At 39.5% G+C, this 21304-nt stretch overlaps 2 protein-coding genes across 10 annotated transcripts in view; one reads left to right on the forward strand and one right to left on the reverse strand.

Annotated features, from left to right (window-relative positions):
- The window catches only part of CSPP1 (centrosome and spindle pole associated protein 1), a 61853-nt gene extending 60409 nt beyond the window's left edge, over positions 1-1444 (forward strand). For 7 of the 8 annotated variants that reach the window (XM_030966415.1, XM_030966433.1, XM_030966437.1 and 4 more), the window contains one exon: positions 612-1444. In XM_030966415.1, the coding sequence (XP_030822275.1) occupies positions 612-874 (263 nt within the window). In that variant the 3' untranslated portion in view covers positions 875-1444. The remainder of the gene's footprint in view (positions 1-611) is intronic. The other variant, XM_030966449.1, reaches the window with a different exon arrangement.
- Positions 1445-4156: 2712 nt separating this feature from the next.
- ARFGEF1 (ADP ribosylation factor guanine nucleotide exchange factor 1) overlaps positions 4157-21304 on the reverse strand; it is an 85345-nt gene continuing 68197 nt past the window's right edge. For both annotated transcript variants that reach the window (XM_030944185.1, XM_030944186.1), the window contains exons 24-39: positions 21056-21096; positions 20798-20967; positions 20027-20178; positions 19693-19865; positions 18583-18743; positions 17818-17948; positions 16872-17001; positions 15775-15910; positions 15548-15686; positions 11113-11182; positions 9405-9534; positions 8478-8617; positions 7929-8097; positions 7319-7457; positions 6303-6420; positions 4157-5590 (exon numbers count right to left, since the gene is read on the reverse strand). In XM_030944185.1, coding sequence (XP_030800045.1) covers positions 5426-5590; positions 6303-6420; positions 7319-7457; positions 7929-8097; positions 8478-8617; positions 9405-9534; positions 11113-11182; positions 15548-15686; positions 15775-15910; positions 16872-17001; positions 17818-17948; positions 18583-18743; positions 19693-19865; positions 20027-20178; positions 20798-20967; positions 21056-21096 — 2164 coding nt within the window. In that variant the 3' untranslated portion in view covers positions 4157-5425. The remainder of the gene's footprint in view (positions 5591-6302; positions 6421-7318; positions 7458-7928; positions 8098-8477; positions 8618-9404; positions 9535-11112; positions 11183-15547; positions 15687-15774; positions 15911-16871; positions 17002-17817; positions 17949-18582; positions 18744-19692; positions 19866-20026; positions 20179-20797; positions 20968-21055; positions 21097-21304) is intronic.

Genomic DNA, 21304 nt, shown 5'->3' on the forward strand with positions numbered 1-21304 from the left:
GAGTTCCGTACCTCCTTGATGTTTCTCATAGGCAGCTCCTCTAGGCGCTGGCTCTTCCTTGTCCTCACAGTAGCTAACTGACTCCAGTTCCCACCAATCCACTCTTTTATAACACTCTTCTTATTGGCTACAGGTGTGGCCTTGTTAAAGTCAGGCCTGCTCCTAATCTTTAATAATTAACCCAGCTGCAACTCTTAAGGGGATAAGATTACTTTCTATACTACCTTTATTTACTTGTATTCTATCCCCCTACATTTATACAAGGCTCAGTCAGGCCATAGTAATTGAATGGCCTTATTTTCACGTGCATTTTTATGCATACAGGCACTGACAGATTAGATTCTCCCTAAATAGAAGTTTTTTGGAAAGCAAGAACCCTCTGCCCAGTCCACCCACCCCTGCCTGTATCCTCATGCCCTCGCTGAGCTGCTCGGGGGGAGCTGTTGAGGCCTAATTCCCCAGAACATCAGCAAACGTGTACTAAGTAGAGATGCCATTTAAAAGCATTATAATATATATAATTTTAAAGCATTATTGCTACACTGATTGCAGCCAAGCCTGCCCTGTGTCACGTTGTCCGGTCTAACACAGGTGTTGCTCTCCTCTCTCAGGTGATGACATTTCCTTAGGGGATGTGGATGACCTTCTGAAGCGTGCCCAGTCCCAGGCCAGCTCCACGGACACGGTGGCCACAGAGCCCTGGCTGCGGCCGGGCACATCGGCCACGCTGCGGCGGCTGCTGGCGGAGCAGCCGGGCGCAGGGCAGCTGTCCCCGGGGAGCGCAGGGCAGCTGTCCCCGGGGAGCGCAGGGAAGCTGTCCCAGCAGAGCGCACTCCCGATGGCCTGGCACGGCCTCTCCACCGCACACGGCTGACTCTGCCCGGGAGCCGGCTGGGAGGGAGCGCTCGGCCCGGCCAGGGGTCTCGCAGGGAGGGAGAGCTGTCTTCCGTGTACAGTGTGTGGAGCTGTGTGTGTCAGTCCAAATAGCAATAATAAAGGATCAGCCGCTGCAGTGGAGCGGAGGTGGAGTACAGGGATGTTTTCTGTTCCGTGACGTGGAGGAATAGCTTGGCAGCTTTTGCACTTTTCATACAACTTAAGTTTCAGCCTCAGAAACAGAGTGTGGTGTGTGTGAATTTGATATTAAATCAAAGATTTTTTTTAGATTTATAGTCAAAATCCAAAAATTTCCGGCATTAGAGCAGCCCAAGAGCAGAAGGGCATTAGGTTTTTACCCAAAGAGTAACTTGAACACGGACACTTAGGTTTTAATACAGGATAAATGCAGTCCTGCATGAAAGCACAGCTAACACTTTCATGGAAAAAAAATACTATCAACAATATGTCTTACATTCCCTAATTTGTTGTGTGCTGAAAATACAGATATTGTTGAATATATTTATGTTTCTGATTGAAGAGTTAATAAAGTATTTTGTTACTAAAATTATTTTTGTTATAAAAACTGTGAAAGCCGACTTCAATTTTCTTAATTTATGATTTGCTTCAGCTTTTATTTACTCATGAACAAACTGGAGTGTTAAAGCTGTCTCCAAAGAAATAACAACACATGGAAAATCTGTTCATTGAGAGCACAGAGCTTTAGCAAGAAGGACATGGAGCAAGATTTTAGGAGTTCAGTGAATTACACAACCAAGGTGAAGCAGGGGTAATGCTGCAACTTTCCTTTTGGTTAGGAAATTCCCACCCAGAGGCGTAAACCTGATCAACAGGGTAAAAATGACCCTAACAAACCACTGATGAAAACAAGAACTTTTTGCAAGGTCTTTTGTTTTTACTACACTGCCACCTTCAAGCTTTTGTAAACCTGTCTGAAGGCTACAGCGATTCCATGATGACGGCAGGCAATGTTTGCTGACAGATGTACTTTCAAACCTGTGTGGTGTTGAGCTTCATGGGCTTAGCACATTCCTTCCCAGAGAGGATTTGCCAAATCAGGGTAATTCTTACCCTGAATTTCTAGCTCAGCAGTGAGAAGGTTCAACAGAGTGGGTCTGACAGCCGTGGCCACTCAAGCAGGGGCACTGGGCAATCCCTGACCTGGGCTGGAGCAGGTACCTCGGGCTGCATGGCTGCTTCAGGCTGGACTTCCCAGAGACAGAGGAAATAACTTTGTGAAAATGCTTGAAATTAATACACTTACCACCCTCTCATGCTAAAGCCCACCTTACGCCTTTTATACTTTGTCACCTGCCCTGATGGCTCTCTCCAGTTGCCTCACAAGCTGAAGTTTGAGGCATATTGACTGTACCAACTCCAGGCTAGATGCAGAATTTCTCTTCCTCATCTAACTGCCAACAAAGTTTAATTATTATTTCCTTGATTTTAATTGGAGTTTTTCCCCTGAGAGAAGCATGAAGTGTCTCCCTAAAAAGCCACCTCATTTCACTGCAGTAAGTTTCATAAATGCCACAGACCATCAGAACCTGGCATTCCTTTTCTCCAGTTCAAGGCCGGTTGTGGCAGAACCCCTCTGAATAACTTCCTTCACCTGTGCTATGTCCTGAAACCACTGCTATTACTTTAACCTCACTGCTCAGCAGCCCTTAGCACCATGAATTCCACTCTTCCCTGCAGCTACCCTCCCTTGGGCACTACTCAGGACACTGAGTCCTTTGCATCTTCCCTTTCCAGATCTTTCTGCAGTGCTCTCTGCCTCTTTAAAGTTCAGCTTTTGGCAGGGCCCTTCTGCCTCCCTAACCTTTTATCATGACAGCCTCACCTGCAAAATAAATGTATCTGCAGTCCCAGCCCTGATGGATACTGAGATCACTAAAGGAGAACCTATTCTCTGCCCCTGACCCCAGATTTCTGACAATGATCATGTATGAGTGTTCAGAGAGCTGCAAGTTGAACACAATGCCCAGAGCACACCTGGTGCTGCTCTGGCACTGCAAGAACTGAAGAGAGGCACAAAAGAGTTACAATGACACCAAAGTTCAGCTCCCAATGAACCAAAATTAAACAGCTACGAGGCCTTTTCCACATGAGCAATAAATAAGGCATGAGAAGAAAGAATAATGTCCTTACTAAAGAGGAGTACACAACAAAACAATAAAGCAGTGAGGTTTAAAACCAGAAAGAGCCCCAAAACCAAAACTGCCCAAGTTTTTAGATAATTCATTGTACTCAGTGCTCTATCTTGAACCCAGATGATTAGAAAGCAATTGGGCAGACACACAAGGAACAGGGGCTGTTTAAACAGTGCTCAGGGCAGTAGTGTCAGGGACACCCTGGCAATGGTCTCAAACAGTTTGCTAAAGCCATGGGGGAGAGTATGACAATGAATAGGATGGGACACATTATACTCACCATAAAAATAACTGGTCACTGTCAAGGACCTTAGGTCTGGCCTAACACAGCAGTTTAAGATAAAAAGCACAGCACGACAAACTGAACAAGTAAAATACAGCCCAAGAGGTAAGGATACAATTAATTGAAATAACCTCAATTCTACCCCTTGTGACTCTGGTAATTGTTATTTGGTTTTTTGCTCCACCCCAATTAACTTCGTGAGCAAATTCTGAACCATGGGTCACAGCATTTTAATTCCCTTTTCTGGCTTTTCCAATAGCTATTTCACTGAACTGCTTACACTTATTTCTGGAACCTGCTGTGAATGCCCTGAAAGAGAGGAGGCTCCCTCACACACCTTGCTCTTCCCACTGCTCTCCCGTGCCAGTCAGGAGTTTTGTGGGAGCACACTGCAGAACAATCCAATTCCACTCTTACCAGCAAAATTGAAGATACTGACATGGCTGAGCCGGCTGATGTGTTCCAAGTCAGCAGAACTGCAATCCCAACCCTTCCCCCTTTATCCAGCCGCTGTTTGGTGTTTGTGTTTTAATCCCCAGAGAGCAAAATGCAGCTCTGAGCTTCTCTATCTGTGCAGCACTACAGGGTCCATCTGACCACTTCATGTAGCGCTTTCATTCTCCTCCAGCCCTGCCCACCTTTTTTTTTAATTTACCACTCCTTTTCCCCCTGTATTTGTCTCTAACAGTGAGGAGAGGCATCCCAGTCACCCAGACAGCACCAAGGTTTCTGGGGTTTGCTCCTTTGAAACAAAAGCATGAGAGGCAAAGCAAACTGTAAAACAAGTAGCTGTGGATTAGACTGGTTTTGATTGCACTGATGAAAGAGTTCAAAAACTTTATTGACCTATAACCTGATTAGAATATGCCAGATGAGAACCAAATATTGTACAGAAAGTTGTACAGAATTTTTTTTACATAGAAAACTTTACATATCTGTACCATATACATTTTGTCCATCTGAAAAAAATTTCTACATCCATTGTAATACAGAATGCTTGACAATCTCGTCTGTTAACCATCAGAGCACAATTCACAGTATGAATACATTTCCAATAAATTTAACCATCCCCAAACCATGCCAGATTTGTTACTTGAATATATCCAACATTAAATTCTGTACATAAGAGTGAAATCTACATCAAACAAAAAACATCTGACAGCAGACACAACCTAGACTTGTTTGCAGTGATTCAAGTTCCAGTCCTTGAAGGATCATCATTTCATTGGCTCGTTATATTTCAAAGCCCTAAAACAAGTATATTACAGGTAGTTATGTCAGTCGTGATATTTCTACCGCTGTTCTTGACAAAAGTCGGCAACAATAACTTCTGGGCTACAATGAAACAAAACAAAACAAAAATAACAAAAAAGGAAGAAAAAAAAATCACAACCCAAAAAAGAAACCCAAACTTCTAGTGCATTTGGTAAACAAGGAAGAGTTATGGGCTTTCAACAAATCAGTAATACAGAAATAAAATAATTTGGGAAGAACTGTATAGTGTTAAAGAGTTTATATTACAGATCTGCATCTCTGTACATTTTCACAGAAGGATGATTACCAATGTCTCAGACAGCCTGAGTGTGCAAAAATCTTAGAATATCAGACATAGTTGCTAAATATTTTTTTCCATGAACAATAATCTCCATTTTCTTTTCACTATAAACATTTTATCCTTCAAAATACAGCTCTCCTGAGTTGTACTTCTCGCAGAAGCTCAAACCTTTACATATATGTTTCTTTGGGTACACTTCACTTTCACACCCGCCATAAACATCTGTTGCTATGCTGCTGTCTAGGACAGTAAAGGACACTGCAGCCCGTGCTGACAAGGGGGACTGTGCTATAAACTGGCTCTGTGCTCAGCAGGAGCCAGGCAAGAGAAACCGATGAGAGAGAATCCGCCAGGAAAGAGAGGGACTGGAGTGCTGCAAGCCTTAGTTACAGTTGGAAGCGTCTGTACCGTTAACCCTTGGATACAACTGCCAGAGAAAGAAACCATTTACATGGATATCCAGACAGAATGGCCCAGCTACCTGGTCCTTTTATTTAGCTGAGGAATATAAACTTGGAAACAGAGCATCACTATCTGCTAATGCTTGCTTATTCCAGGCTCTTGTTCTGGTGGTTGGGATATTTGGAAAACCACCCCGATCCGCAGGAAAAACCTTCGCAACACAGCCCGAAGCTCAGGAATAAGGTCAAACTGCATGATTTCACACAGCAAAGGGTAGTAGAATGAGGCATGGGCCTTGAACTGAGGAGAAAACAAACAAGAAATGACTCTGTTATACATGGGTACACCTCAGAAAGCACACTGCAAAATCAGAATTTTAAATACTCTCCCAAATGAGGGTGAGAAACTCACAAAGTGACAAGTAGAAACATCTTTACAACTGATATTAGCAGCATTTCAGTGCTAGAATACGGCTAAGACAGCTGTGATATACTCTGACAGATGCTCACCAGCTACACAAAGCTCCTTACTAATGCTTATTCTCCAAGAGGAAATATTTTTCTATTATGAGCTTTTTTCTTGCAGTTGGCCTTTTTCATCACTTAATTATTTCAGCCAAGTGTTCTTAGAGGAAGATTAAACAGGGACTTATTTACTGCAGAACTACTTTGGAGAAGGTCAAGGTGTACGTGTACCTGCAGCAGCGGCAGCAGAAACAAGAGTTAATTCTTTGAATAAAATATCATCACTAATTGTCTGCCTTCTAAAGGATTCCAGCATCTTTAAACTTCTCTGACACATTTTATTTTATCACTCATTGCACCTTCACACTGAATTATTAGTGTCAGTGTCTGTCAAGTGCAGTTTGAATGTATATTCCCTCAACACAAGAGTGTCTACAGAGCAGCAGGAGCTTTTAAAGTCAAGTCTGTAACTGTGTGTGAAGAACCAGTCTGGAACTACTTCTTACCTGTACACGTCATCTCAACCATCATTCCAAACAGTTACTTACCCTTTCATCACTTATCTTCAGGACTTTAGTCAAAAATAAGAGTAAAAGGTTAGTCCAGGCTTCCCGATGACTTTCTGATGTAAGAGTGAGGAAATAGCTCAGAGCCTCGCTGCAGACACTGGAGACAGAAGACACAAAAAAATAACAACTCACATTTCCTTCTGAGCTCTACTGCAGAAAGAGAGCTCTGGCTTTGCAAATTCTGGCAGTGTAAAGCCCTGGTGTAGAACAGCATTGCATTATGAAAGCTGCTCTAAGCCTGGTTAATGACAGAAAGCAGTGACCTTGTTCAAGTCAAACCCAAAGTCCTGGGACTTCAGTAATAAATAAGCTGACAAAATGTGATTATACTGTCTGTGAATGGATTTGAAAAGTATCAAGTGCTCCTTGACAGGTATCTGACAAAACATTATGTGGGCTTTAGGAATATCTCATGTTGATGTAACCAGGCAGTTTTCAGCTCTGCTTCCTAGTCTGTGAACCTTGAAGTCTTAGCCTTAAGTGCTGCTGTTGAGGTTTAAAGCCCTCCATTATTCCAACAGCTGCTTGAAAACTTTATGAACAAAGAACATTCAGATCAATGACCAAAGAGCCAAAGGCCTCTGTATGCTCACAAGGCTGCTTAAGCCCAGTGTCCATTTCTGAAAATAAGAACAAACAGTGCCACTTCCCTAAAATACCTGAAGTTAGTGAAAGAAAAAACAGGGTTTAGGTGATAGCTGCTTTCCTTTTTAAAGAAGAGCCCCCACCTGATTAAAAAAAAAAGATGAAAAAAAAAATCTTTATTCTCCCTGCAAAACATGTAATGAGAACAAAAAGGAGAGACAGCATCAGTAGCTGCAGGCACAGCACTCCCCACAGAACATATATAACTCTTAATATTAGCTGTGACCACCACACACAGGTGTTGGCTATAGAAGTTTACTACAAACAGAGATGGTCTGTCCTTTTAAAGAACCCACCCCCTTTCTTTAACATGAGAAATAACACAACAGGCTCAGCTCCACGGGCCTTACTTCAGCAGCCTCTGCTGGACCTCCTCCCAGGCGCTGGTGCGGCTCTCGTCCATGTACATGCGGAACAGGATGCGCAGCCCGCAGGCCAGGCTGCTCGTCTCCTGCTTCAGCAGGTTGGGCTTGGACTTGCCTTTGAAACCTACAGGAATTCCAAGCATCTTTTTAGATTTTTGGTTCAATTTCTTACAGTCCCCCACTTCTCTTTCTGCACACAGACAGAGGAACCTCAGGTAATTAATTTCTCATAATACTTATTACAATGGAGCATTGCTAAAAATTAACCTGTTCATATATGGCATGATCGTGTTTGGCACCCATTTTAATATCAGCTTACAACTGGCTGTGACACCTGTGTTTGTGCCTGCAGTTTCCAAGCATGGGACTCACACCTACAGCCAAGAATCAGCTTGGCAGCAGTACCTCAGTGAAACCTTAAATTTTAGGAAACCAGAGATATTTGCACCTCCATGGATTAGGTCTCCTCACTTTAAGAACCCTACACTTACAGAGCTAAAGCTTCAACTTTTACATTTGGCATCGAAGTACTCCTGACCTATTTTTGGGTCAATTCATACTGTCACAAAGTATTTCTTCAGCGGGACTGACTCACCTGCTTTCCAGAGAGCAGTTCTTTGTTCATTGTTTGAATTAAATGCTTTAGCAAATCTGTGAGATTCCAGCAGACAATCAAGAAGTTTGAAAAGCTGCTGTGATGTTAGGAAACGATACATCCCTTGATCCTGTGTATCCACATGGACATCAAAGTCTACTGCATCTCTCTATTGAAAAAGGGGAAACAGGAAGAAAAAGATTTGAAGTGAAAATTCACAACTGTTTTCAGCAAGCTCCTGTGATAACTCAATCCTACCCTGTTTACTTCTGTACTTGTACTTAAACTTAACAATGCATTAAAGGTTGTATTCACATCCCAGATATATAAATCCCTTTAGCAATGCATGTTTTATTCTCCACAGTGCTGCCCTGGCACAGCAAATGCAATTTAACAGAAGTTGTAAAAGATCTCAACAGGCCAATGGAAATTCTCAAATGCATGTAAAAATTGTAAATTAGCAGACGCTGCAGGAGTTCAAGAAACTTTACCTTAAAAGCTTTGGAGGAAAAGGTACTAAAAAGAGAGGTACCTATCAGTTCCACTTACTTGTGCTGCTGCTAGATTCTCTGCATCCTCTTTTTTGCTAGTTGCTGGGAAGAACACAATGTTGTCGATCGTCTGAATGAGTTCCAGCTGTACAACACACTTGATCAAAAGAGCAGCAAATAACTTCTGTTCTGGAAATTCTTTAAAGGAAAGAAAATTACTTGTTAACTAAAGAACTTTTCTGAGCTGTTTTGAGGGCATGTAGAAGAACAATTTAACTTCAAGCACATGTGTAAAGCAAACCAGGAATCCACCCGCTGGAATTACTAACACCAGAAGAGATCACCATGTTACCAACTGGAACTTAAAAACTGTTTCCTGAAGTTGTCTATGATACACTGCATCAACCTGGTTCAGTGTTAGCTAAAAATCACCAAAATGAGTGTCTTGGACCTCCAGTGCAATAGCAAGAGCCAGAGGCTGTTCCCAGGCAGGAGGTTTAGCACAGCATTGGTACCATGCTTGTTTGCAGCTGTGGCAAGTACTAATGTACCACATGACCATTTTAAGCAATGAAACAACTGCACAAGGATCTTAAATCAGGGTTTGATACACTCTCTTCAAATCATAGACAGAATTCTTTTTCAGCTACTGCTTCTGCTGCATTTTGCACTGAAAAATCTGCTCCTAAAAAAAGAAATCTCACATAGCACTGTAAGGAGATTATGTTTTTAATATTTTGCTTCGGGTAAAAAGCCTACAAGCTTGCAGTTGAACTCTTAAATTTTTAAAACACGGGCAAAAAAATGTGGACGCACAGGAGTCCAAGAGAATTCTGTCATACTACATGAAGACAAAAATTTAAACAATGTGATTTCTTCCCATCATGTTTCTGAAATCACAGCTGGGACTCCAACTAATACATCAAACATCCAGTACATACTACCCTACACAGATAAAAATTCCAAACCCCTGCAGAGTACACACTTGCTGCTGGCCTGGCTTTACTCGCTTCCTCTGCTACCGTGGCCCCTGTGCTGGGCTGAAATGGGCGTCCATCTGAAGATCGAGGCTGGATGGAGTCATGGATGTCTACTGACTTCTGGGAGATTGTATCCTGAAAAGAAAAAAAAGGAAAACTAAGTAATTAACTTAGAGAAAACTTCTGGTAATTGGTAATAGTGCTGTGTTCTTCAGAGCTCAAGACATTTGCTGTTTCAACACTGCACTTTCATTCACTTGAGTCATATTTGCTATGAGCATTCATGAAAGATGTACCAGAAAGATGAGCTCCTAAGAAACAACTGGAAATTTAACAAGTAACAAATACTTAAGCACACAGAAAAGGCAATTAGCAGCATTTTTCAGATAGGTTTTTGTACTCCCTCCAAGCATTTCTTCTGTCATCCAAGAGTTACTACAGCTTTTACCAGATCAAGAGTAGGAGGTTTGCTGGCAGGTTCCTGCAAAGAACACCTCAGCTTCTCATATCAGTATAAGCAAAGTTTTCATCTCTACTAAGTAAAAATATATATTTTAATAGGTATCATGTCTACTGATAGCAAAACACTCCATCAGATTTGAGCAACCTAAAGAAAAATGAGATGAAAATATCTAAAGCCTGCGAAGGTTCAAACCTACTAAATGAGACAGCCAAAATATTCTTCCTTTAGTATTATTTATTACACAAGTTCTGTTAATTCTGAAGTTGCAAATTATCTTTTTACACTGAAGACAAAAATATTTTTAAAAACATTAATGTTAAACTATTTCAAAGGGAAAAGATCTTTCAATTTACTCAAAACGAAGACATTTATTTGCCATTTATGCATGCCATTATATTTGACATAAATGGATCAAAAATATAGCCAATATGTTTAGATCAAACCACTATAAATGAGTCATGGCACAGCACAAAGGTACAATACCCATATATTGAGAACTGGCCTTCACAAACATTTACTTTGTTGAAGCTGAATTATGGTAACACTTCATAAAGATAAATGGAGGGAGTCAGGCTCTCTTAGTAAAGCTCATCTGGACCATTACCCTTGAGCTACTTGTATCAAGTCCTTCATTAATCTATAAAGAACTTTATGCAGCAATCTTGTGAGAATGTCCAAAAGCTAAACTAATTCTCATCAGTAGCAAAACAGTTACAGGAGCTGTCACTTGCAGGCAAATCCAGACTTCTCATCAGTTTCTTCAATCAACACTAAGAAATCTGGTGGTTATACAAATTTTCTACTTTAAATAGATATTTAAGGTCTTATTACACGAGAAAATTTGGAGGCAGAAAAAGTCAATCTGTCAATCCATCCCTCTTCAGCAGTTTCTCTTTCCAGTACATCAAAATGAAAGAAAACCATGACCCAAACCATGAAACAACTCAAAGTCCAAACACAGTATTAGAGAAGCCTGCCAGAGACAGGACATTACCTAAAACAAACACAGGTAACTACCTACAGCCAATTTGTGGAAGTCAACTTTGCTGCAAACAAATACTTTTTTATCAATTAATTCCCTGACATTTTTAAACATTAAATAGCACTTGAGCTGGAAAAAAAATTCACATAAATCAAAACTGAAAAATGTATTTAAACCAAGTATATTTTCCACCTATTCTACATCACAACGTATTTGTACTGAGCTCTTGCAATCTTAAATTATTGTTTTATTTATTTCAGCAGCTTACCAGTTTTTCTTTTGCATCAGAAGGAGAGCCAGAGCAGAACTCCCCACCAACTGGTCTCCAAGTCAGCAGCCTTGAAAACACAACACCAGTCCCAAATTTACTAAGTTTCCAATATAAATCAGAACCAACACTCTGAAAACTCCCTTCAACATGATGTGGGGTTTTTGCATTAATTTCAATTCTAAGTGCACTTTATTTTTTCACACGTTTAAAAGTGTACTGTGTTTGCTGAACTTCAACATTTCTGCCAACTACCTTGGATGGACAAGTGGACTATACTGAAGTGGATTAGCTTTTCTCAGAAATACTGGATTTGTCTTAAGGCAGAGTTTTAGTGCCATTAGTGGGCCTCTCCTCCCACACTGCCTTAAGCCTGACCTAGAATAAGGAATGAATCTACTCCAGAAGAAGCCTCATTTGGAGATGTTTTGCATTCTCTGTCTGGGGTATATTCCAGGATTATGTTTCTATTTCCACTTAAAAATTCACCACTTCCACTCAGGATTCATTGCTGTTATGAGATATCAAATCACTAACAATACTTCTGATCTCTTCCCTGCTGATTTCCTATAGGACACTACTGTCTTGAGGATCTTAACCTTAGCATTAAAAAAATGTCTACACTAATTGTAACTTACTGATAGTGTCTGTGCCTGCCAAGAATTGAGGGAAATTGGATTAAATAACCTAAGTTGTCCCATTGTTTCTTGTTCTATCCAATTCACTGCTGCAAAGTAAGATTGGAGTTACTTGTCATTGTCATGGTCTCAAACTCTTTAGTCTCCATCTGTGTGAGGTAACACCTATTGGACATTTGTGTGCATTTCCTAAGGGAGAGCTTTTACACCAAGTTAAGCTTCCTAAGTGAATGTACCACTGATCTCCAGAAAACTGAATACTGGATAACTAAAAAGAAAAACAAGATAAAATCTTGAGGCATGTAATAAGGCAACAAATAAAGTAGAACAGAGAATCGAATTGATTCTTGAAAGCTGCAAGAACATAAACTGAGGCATTGGGATAATGAGCCATTATGAACTGGTAGAGGCTGGACCACCATAATCTGTGCAAGGAACCAATTCTTACTCCTGAATTTTTTGAAGACAAGAAGGCACTCGCACTGGATTTCTCAGCACCAGAAAGCCAAGACTTGCTCTCATGAAGCTTCAGAAAATTTAAATTAACAAAAATTATAAACAGAAGAGAAATTAAACTAAAAGAAGAATTAAAGAAACTATTAAAATGAACAAAAATCAATGGGCTAGATGAGCAAACAGTGAGGTGGACTGAAAACTGACTGAACAGCTAAGCCAAGAGGATGGTGATTAGGTGCTCAGAATCTAGCTGGAGGCCAGTGGTACAGTGGTCAATACTGGGTTCAATCTGTCCACCTTCATGGACAGCTCAATAGACAATGTCCATCACCCAGATGGGGCAGAGAGGACTCTCAGGAAGCTGGATGACAGAAAAGTAGGAGGAGTGGCTGATACACCAGAGGGTCATGCTGCTATCCAGAGGGACCTCTACAGGCTGGAGAATGGGCTGATGGGAACCCTGTGCAGAGTTCCATGAGGGAAGAACAGAGTTCTTCACCTGGGGAGGAGCAAGGCCATGCCCCAGGATGTACTGGGAGCAGCTTGGCCCTCAGAGAAGGCCCTGGGGATCCTCCTGGTCACCAAGCTGGACATGAGTGAGCAGGGTGACCTTGCTGCAGAGAAAGCAAATGCTGTCCTGGGCTGTGTGAGGAGAGCTGCCAGCAGGTGGGAAGGGGACCCTGCCCCTCTGCTCAGCACCATGGCCAGTCCTGAGCTCCCCAGTTTGAGAGACATGGACCCACTGGAGAAAGTTCAGCAAAAAGCCACAAAGGTGAAGAAGGAACTAGAGCATCTCTCCCATGAGGAGAGTCTGAAGCAACAAGGACTTTCCAGCCTGGAGAAGAAAAGGCTCAGGACATTTCATCAATATATTATAAATATCTGGAATATGGGGGCAAAGCAGAGCCAGGCTTTTTCCAGTGATTCCCAATGCCAGGACCAGAGACAATGGTAGAAACACAGGAAGTTCCCTGTGAGCATTAGGAAACACTTTTTCACTGTGAGGGTGATCGTGCACAAGGCAGAGAAAGCCCAGAAAGGCTGTGGAGCTTCCCTCCTTGGAGATATCTGAAAGTCAGGACATGGGCCTGGGAAAAGTGCTCTGGGGTGGCCATGCCTAAGCACAGGGGTTGGGCCACAAAACCTCCAGAGCCCTTTCCAACTTGAGCCATTCTGTGTCATTCTGTGTGAGTATCTTCAGCTATCAACACCTCCGTGATCTGCAGAAACTTGGCAGCAGCACGGCTTGTGGTTTTCTAGTAATTGATCCTTGCAGAAATTGGTAACTAAGTAAATATTATAGAACATTTTCCATACAAGGAAATATGATCAACTTTGCAATAAAGTAACTTGCCAAGAACCAGCAGAGGCTGATACTGCAACTAAGAACTCCTGCAGCCAACGTTGCAGCTCTTAAATTAGAGAAGCTGCACAACACCTGGAAGATGTTTCATATGAATGCTAAAAAAGAACAAATGTAACCCTACCTGACCAGACTAATAAGAACTTCTGCCAGAAGATACTTTACACTCCAGAGATTTGCAGTCTCTGACTATTTGAAGACAACTGGCAATAAAGCACTTGCCCATAAAGTTTTCATATACAGCACTGTGTGATTTGTCTGTCTTCATTTCAACATTAACTACTGCGTTCCTTCCAGGCATGGAAAAACAAAGGTAAAGAGATCATTTGCCTTCTCTAAGCACTGAGGCAGGCACCACAACAAGCTGAATATTAAAACTGGGTGGTTTTATTAAAACTGGTAAATTAAAACTGATAATAATTTTTTTGCATTGTCAAAAAATAAAATAATAAAAACCACTAAGGATGAGAGGGGAGGAAAAAGCTCCATTGCAAAAAAAAAGGCAAACAGAGGAATTAGGAATAAAATATGAAATGTCAGCCAAACCAGGAGTCTCAGAAAAAAGAACCAGATGCCATAAAAAGAGAGGCAAAAAGAAGTATCCTCCTAGGACTCAGAAAGAGAAGGAAAAAAAAGATGCATACCCTCACATAAAATAAGACAACAAAAGTTGGGAACCTCCCAGAAATTTAAAAAGGAAAAACATAATGAAGTTCTGAAAGATGGTACAGAAAGATTAAAAGAGAAAGAAAGCAAAAGTTAAAGGAAGGAGTTGGATACTCTCCTAAGGAAAAGAACCCATTTGAGAAGCAGAAGGGCCTCAACATCAAAGTGAATAATGCACATATTTCAAATTAGTTATAACTAAAGGCAACAAGAGTATTTTGAGTATGTCTAAATATTAAGATATTCAAAATGCTACTCTAGAAAGGTTTCTAATATCCAATTATAAGAATACTCAGAAATTTAAGTTTTGATCATAAGCTGAAACCAAAGCAAATGTTCTGCTGGTGAATATTAACTTCAAAATCTTTCCAAGTACAGGCCCTAATAAGTTAGGGTTAATTCAGCTGGACTTCCACATCCAGAAATGTGGCTTCCAGTTTTATTTTTGGCAGCTACCAAAATACAGAAGTATCTTGCTAGCTCCCAAATATTTCAGCTTCATTTTAGACTTATTTTTTTATGGAATTAATTTATACCTCCTTACTTAAAAAAAATATGTGAGGTAGTGACAGATTTTATCTTTTAACAGATGAATGAAACTCTCTTACAGTGCTATCTGATATACAACTCTAAAATTGGAGGACTTTTAGAGGAAAAGGAAAGACTGACATATAGAAGGTTTCTTTCTCTTCACTTTTCTTTAGGCCTAAAGTAGGTCCCAGAAGCAAAGAATATGAACTGGATGAAACAGCACTTGGAATGGTGCAGCCTTACTCCAAGAAACCTCACATAGAGTTATCATATGAATGGAAAGAATTACCAAATAGCCAAGAAAATTTTCACAAAAATATTAAGATTCATATAAACATATGATGAAAATTAACCATCAACCACAGAGGCTTGAATCTCTAAGACTGTTGCAGTATTTTAGTATTTTATGGCAAAAGCTCCACATGTAATTACAAACAGCAAAGCCTGTATCTTCTATTACAAAAAAGAAAATAACAAAAAACCAGATAGTACTTCTCCAAAAATCCAAAACCTTAAAACTGATTAATGTTACATTCTGGGGGTTGTTGGAGAGATTTTTTGCTTAACTCCTATACAGTATTTTAGTTTTTAATACTTCATCATTAATAATCGAGAAGAATACCTACACCTAATTTATCACCATGCTGCAAAGTCTGTTTCTCTATAGTCCACACTTAATAGCTTTTTGTTCACCCCACCCATGATATATCTAAGAGTTTGAAATGGGTAAATCATCTAGTTAAACTATTTTACAAAGTATCAATATTAACAGTTGTCTTACGCATGAGGGATTGTAGTTTTGAAAATATCCAGCATGCAAGTGCAAGTTTTATCCCAGATTTCTAGGGTAAACTTTTCACCATTAAGGATGACAACATTCTCCAAACAGTTTGTACCAGATCGTGCCAGTTGTTCATTGTCTGTAAGAGACAAACAGGGCATTTGTTCATTCACATTCAACAGAGTAAAATGTTAACACTGTTTTAACATAATTTGTGCAGTTCCTACCTTGCTGCACACACCAGTACAGCTGTGCAAATATATCATCCAAAAGAACATCACTAAGTACTTCTAAATACTGTGTAAATACATCACAGATTGCATAAAGTGCATGGTTACAAGTAGTTGTCATCCATTCAGCTTTCTAGAAGCCAAAAAAAAAAGAAGAGTTACAACCTGAAGGTGAAACTTCTGGATAAACATATAAATGAACATTTGTATTTACTCAATTTGCTTTATACTGACATGAAATTCATTTCTGTATCTCAAAACCTCAAAATTTGGAGCCCTAACTCCTGCTTAGCTAATTAGCAGGTTTAAAAAGAACTACAGCAACAGACAAACAACTGTCTTAGTGTCCAGTACTAGCTCAATGATTTAACACCAAGCTAAAGCTGCATTTAAGCATTTTCCAGGAGAAAAATATTAGTGAGACATGTCCTACTACAAATAGACAGACAAAGCCTCCTAAACAATTGACAATTTTGATCTAACTTCTAATACTAATAATTTACACGTTAGTTACACTTTAAAGCCCATTTCAGTAGTTTTTCAGAGCAGTACCTGTTTCTTGTTTGGCAGATCAAAACTGGAATGGCTGGTCTAAAGTGTGCAATAACAGCACAGTGCTGTTTTGGGTGGTTTGTGTTTGTGGGTTGGTTGTGGGGTTTTTTGGTTTCACTTTGGCTGAGGGGTTTTTTTCCACCATGTCATCAAAAATTTTGAAGTAACAGAACTTCTTATTTCTCCTAATTGTGACTTCATTGCTGATTACAAGCCTCACTCAAGTGAGCATGTTGTGTGTCTCAGATTCCAAACATCATGTGTAAAAGCTACAGCTCTTCTTACAAACCCTAGATACATTGCATTTTATGCTATTCTTCTGCTGTTCCTAGTGTAAACTACTAGGTCTTTTACACATATGGCTTTAAAAAATGAAAAAAGTGACAACACCTGCCAACAGAATGCCAGTAAAACAAAACTAGGACCACAGGTCCACCATCCACATTTTGAGGTTTACCCTACATTACTTGACTAAGTTATATTACAGGTTTTCTCCTGTAAATGTAGTTCTCATGTAAATTATCTTCCTCCACTTTTATCACCTCAGTCTGCTGTTCTGGCAGTTTCATGTTGTCAAATATCCTGAAGACAATCCGAAACAAATCTTGCCACCAGTGTTTTTCATAAGTATGGCCATATGTCTTCATTATTTCAAACATTACTGTTAAGCCCCTGAAATGAAGAAAGAACAACTCATACCAAGAGTTACAGAAAGACATGAACAAGACCCAGTAAGTACAACTACAGCAGCAATAACAAACTCAAAAACTGTTGAGAACATTATACATGCACACGAGTATCCAACACATATGTAGAAAATCAGCTTGTAAAAAAGCACTTTATAGTCACAGGCAATAGCCAAAAATATTTTTGAGAGCTGTGGTAAATTAAAATAGTAAATCAACTCCTTTACCAAGGGCAACAAAAATTAATAAACAAACATTTCCAGTTAAACAGTACAAAATTCTAGAAACAATTATTAACCTTCACCAGCTATAAAGGGAGTCCAGGTGCACAGCTCCCATGCCAATGTGTAAATTTAAAGTTATTTGTGTACAACCCCTCACATTTCACATCAGAACTATTAATTGCATGCCCTTTACAAGAGAAAATAATATTTCAGGAAAATAAGCAAGTTTTACATGAAATCAGAGTACAACTTTGCTTTTTTTAACCATTTCTGCAATCCTCAACCACTTAACGAATCACGGCATAAAACCAGTTTTAAAATCCCCAAGGTAAAGTGGGATGAGCCAGACAGAATGCAATCACAACTACATAACTTATTATAACAGAAAATCAAAATTTCAAATTTTGAACAGAACACAGACTTAATTCCTATATTCCAGTGTCTATTTAGAAGGTGTTTGCTGTTTCCACAGTGGTATCACCTGAATTAAATACGTAAGTCATTTTACAAGAGTTGTTTTTGTTTCAAAAGTATAAAGTAAGCCTTTTAAAATGTGAATTACAAATACTGATTGTTACCTGGTTCTTACATCTAATTTGCATCTATTGATGATACAGGACAACTCAAAGAGAATTGGGAACCATCCTCGCACCCACACTCTGTCTTCAGGAGCTACATTCATATCATCACTTGTGTATTCCTTGAATGCCTTTAGAAGGAAACAAGAGTTATACAGTCACAGAATTTAGATTCTTCAAAATAAAACACAACTTGGACTGTAAGCAACAATCTCTCCTGCAAGAGTATTATACCCTGATACCTCAGATGAGCTGCCAATTAAAAGAGTAGAACTGGGAAAGTGAAGTGTTTTTCAAACTAATGTTTAGTATATTATGATGAATGATCTTGAAAAATAAACAAGATTACACATACAAGCACCAGTTTTTGCTTGCAGTTCAGTGTGAGTTTCTTGCTCTCATTTTTTTATAGAGATAGCTCTGAAAGTGAGGACCTAACCATAACATTCTGAGGATATCAAACATTTCTGGTTATGCCATTATCCATTTCTTCACATTTCCCAGCAGAGAGCAGATCCTGAGATACTATGATTTCCAACAGCTCTCAGGAATGTAAGCTGAACTGGGTGGTAGGGATGGGCAGAGGGGAATAAAAGAAGAGTAGAAAAATCACTGATACTTTTAAAGCCTGTGGTATTTTATACTCCTATTGTTTCTGAATAAAGTACATTTCTCATTAATCCATGAAACTTGAAGGGAAGCCAGTAAGTTTAGCATAACTATTTTTTATAAAAGCACATCTAATAAAGTTAACACAGACTATACCTGAGGCCTGTCAGACACATATTTTGCACAGTGGCGAATGAGGCGGATCGCTTCCATACTGGTATCTGGAAATGCTGCATTGCAGGCAAATTCAGACAAGCACTTCACTGCATCCTGGAAAGAATCTATGGTTGCTGGGAAGTGTTTCTCAAACACGATTGCTGAGAGAAAAGTGTGAAAAGGAGAAAAAAAAGCGTCATGCTTTAAAATGCATTAATTCTAATATGGACTGTCTGTAACAGAAGTCACGAGAGACTGGTTCATTGATTGGTGCTCTCAAATGCCTGAGTAGTAAGAAAAACTAAAGAAAAAGTGATATAAAAAAAATTACCCAGAGGGCATTTCATTTTGACAGCGAGTATTAAAAATAAATTAAAGCAGAACCTGGACTAAAGCAGGGAAATGTAACAGTTAAGCAAGACTAGAGCAACAGGCTTACTGTTTAACACGAATCTGTCCCCACAGCTTAAGAGAGACACCTGAAGTATGGAGTTCCATCTACTAATGGACCTCCTCCCCAGCAATGTGTTGCCTTGTTTTTAAATAGTTGCTTTTGAAGAAAAAAAAATGCTTCATCGAAGATGAAACAGTTTCATAAACTTGCAGATGTTCAGACAGAATAAAGAGATCCCTTAAAGCCTGGGATCTAGATCAGAATACAGAGAGAGAAAAAAATTACCCTAGTGTCCCCCTAGCTCAGCACTTTCTCCTAAACAGGCCTTACAAAAGCACAATTCAGAATAACAGAAAAAGATAAGCAAACTACATTTTAGTTAAATATGTACTTTTTTTTTCCCTAGGGGAAACCGCAGAATACTTAACTTAAATAAAAATGTACTCATTAAATAGAATTATCTAGGGCCTGAGTTGTTTCACTACAGAATGCAACAACGAAGTTTTTTTTAAAAGGCATAAAGAAAACCAGTTAACTCTAAATCTTATTGAATGACTTTGGTAAGCATTTTCCCAGAGGACTGATAGGAAAGTGTAAATCATTGGTTCCAAGACATGAAGCAGGCTCTACTATGCAGGCTGTGAGTCCCAAGACAAAGCTTCTTGGGCTCTGGAGTGACACTGCTTCCATGATGTCTGAGTATTGTCCATACTCACTGACAATGTGTCCTGTAGTCTGGAATGCCAGTTCCACTATACTTTCATCCTGATCTGAGGCTGCCAGATGAAACACTGAAAAAATGTTTTTCCAGCCAGAACGAATGTTAGCAGCCTGGGAATTCACCATCTGTGCAATACACCGTACAACCATGTCTCGAATAGTAGGAGACCTAAATTAGGATAATAAACAGTAATTTTTTAAACTAAATTACACAATCAATTTGAATAGTATAATTCTCTAACGGCTGATTTTACAAAAGCAACTTGAAATATTAATTGCAGAAGTTGATGCTTGTGATGCCAAGCAATTCAGTTAATTGCATGTTATTACCTGTTTCTCTTCATGATATGTTCAAATGGTCTTAGGAAGTCCTTCTGGAATCGGAAATTAGCAAGTTCTCCTTTCTCCAAGAACTTCATTGACAATTGCCTTAATGAGTCTACTGCAAAAATAGCTACATCTTCATTGGGATTGCAGCCAACCTGAGAATGTAGAATGGAAATGCAGAGTAAGCTTGCATCAGAATTTGTATGGATTCAGCACAAGCTGCCTTTACAGTTGATAACAGAGAACTAAGCAGTACTGAAAAATTAGCAAAAGTAAACAGCAGTCAACTCTAGAAATCACACTGTTTATGCAATTCAATAATCCCCAATTCCAGCTATTTTCTATGTTAAATAATCTGGCATTTAAAACCTCCTAAAAACAAGCAAGCCATCTAAAAAGACTTCAACAGCTGTATTAAAAATGCACGTCAAACATTCATTTGATAAAGAGTCAATTTAGACTTGATACAACCTCTTAAACCAAGCATCATGAAACACCCCCGAAAACTACAGCACAAAACTAACAGCAGCCAGTTCTAGACTCAGGTAATGATAAATAATGTAATGTATACTTTTGTTTTTATATTTATTATACTGCGTACCTCTGCCTTCTCGCAGGTCCTTCCTGCTTTACAATTTCTGTGAGTTTAGCTTACAGAGAAGGACAGAAAACCCACTATGATTCATATAAGCACAATTTTCCAAAAAATCTCAAAATAAAATAACCTGTATCAATAACTGAAGGAGTATGCACTATAAGCATTAAGAGGGATACCTTGTTAAAATGATCACCAATAACTTCCCAGATCCTAGACCACTGTAACCTGATCCGGCCCATGTTGTAGTAAGAAATCTCTACTATCTTCTGTAGACTAAACATCCGAGGGTGGGTGGCAGACAGCAGCTCGTCCATAGACACAGCACAAAGCCAGCGAACGAAATCCACTGTTAAATGACCACAGGTTTTAACGCAATATATTTCCAAGGTTCAGTTTACAGGGGTGGGGAGGGGTAGGGAAGAGATGAAACCTACCAATAGCATTGCCATCCAACCTTGTAGATCCCGTAAATATTCTGTAAAGTGCAGTTAAAGACATAGTTAAAGTTTCTTAAGAAAAGCACCTGTTAACTGTTTTCAAGCCTTCTTGTCTTATTTTTTTAACAATATATAGACAGTCTCTGATTACCTTTATTTATTAAAAAACAATTAGTTTATTACAACTGCAAAGACATAGTGAGAGTAGTACTGTCAGCTTTTATCATCCCTGACTGAAATACAGAA

Source organism: Camarhynchus parvulus, chromosome 2 (assembly GCF_901933205.1).
Source record: "Camarhynchus parvulus chromosome 2, STF_HiC, whole genome shotgun sequence".
Taxonomy (NCBI): Eukaryota; Metazoa; Chordata; class Aves; order Passeriformes; family Thraupidae; genus Camarhynchus; species Camarhynchus parvulus.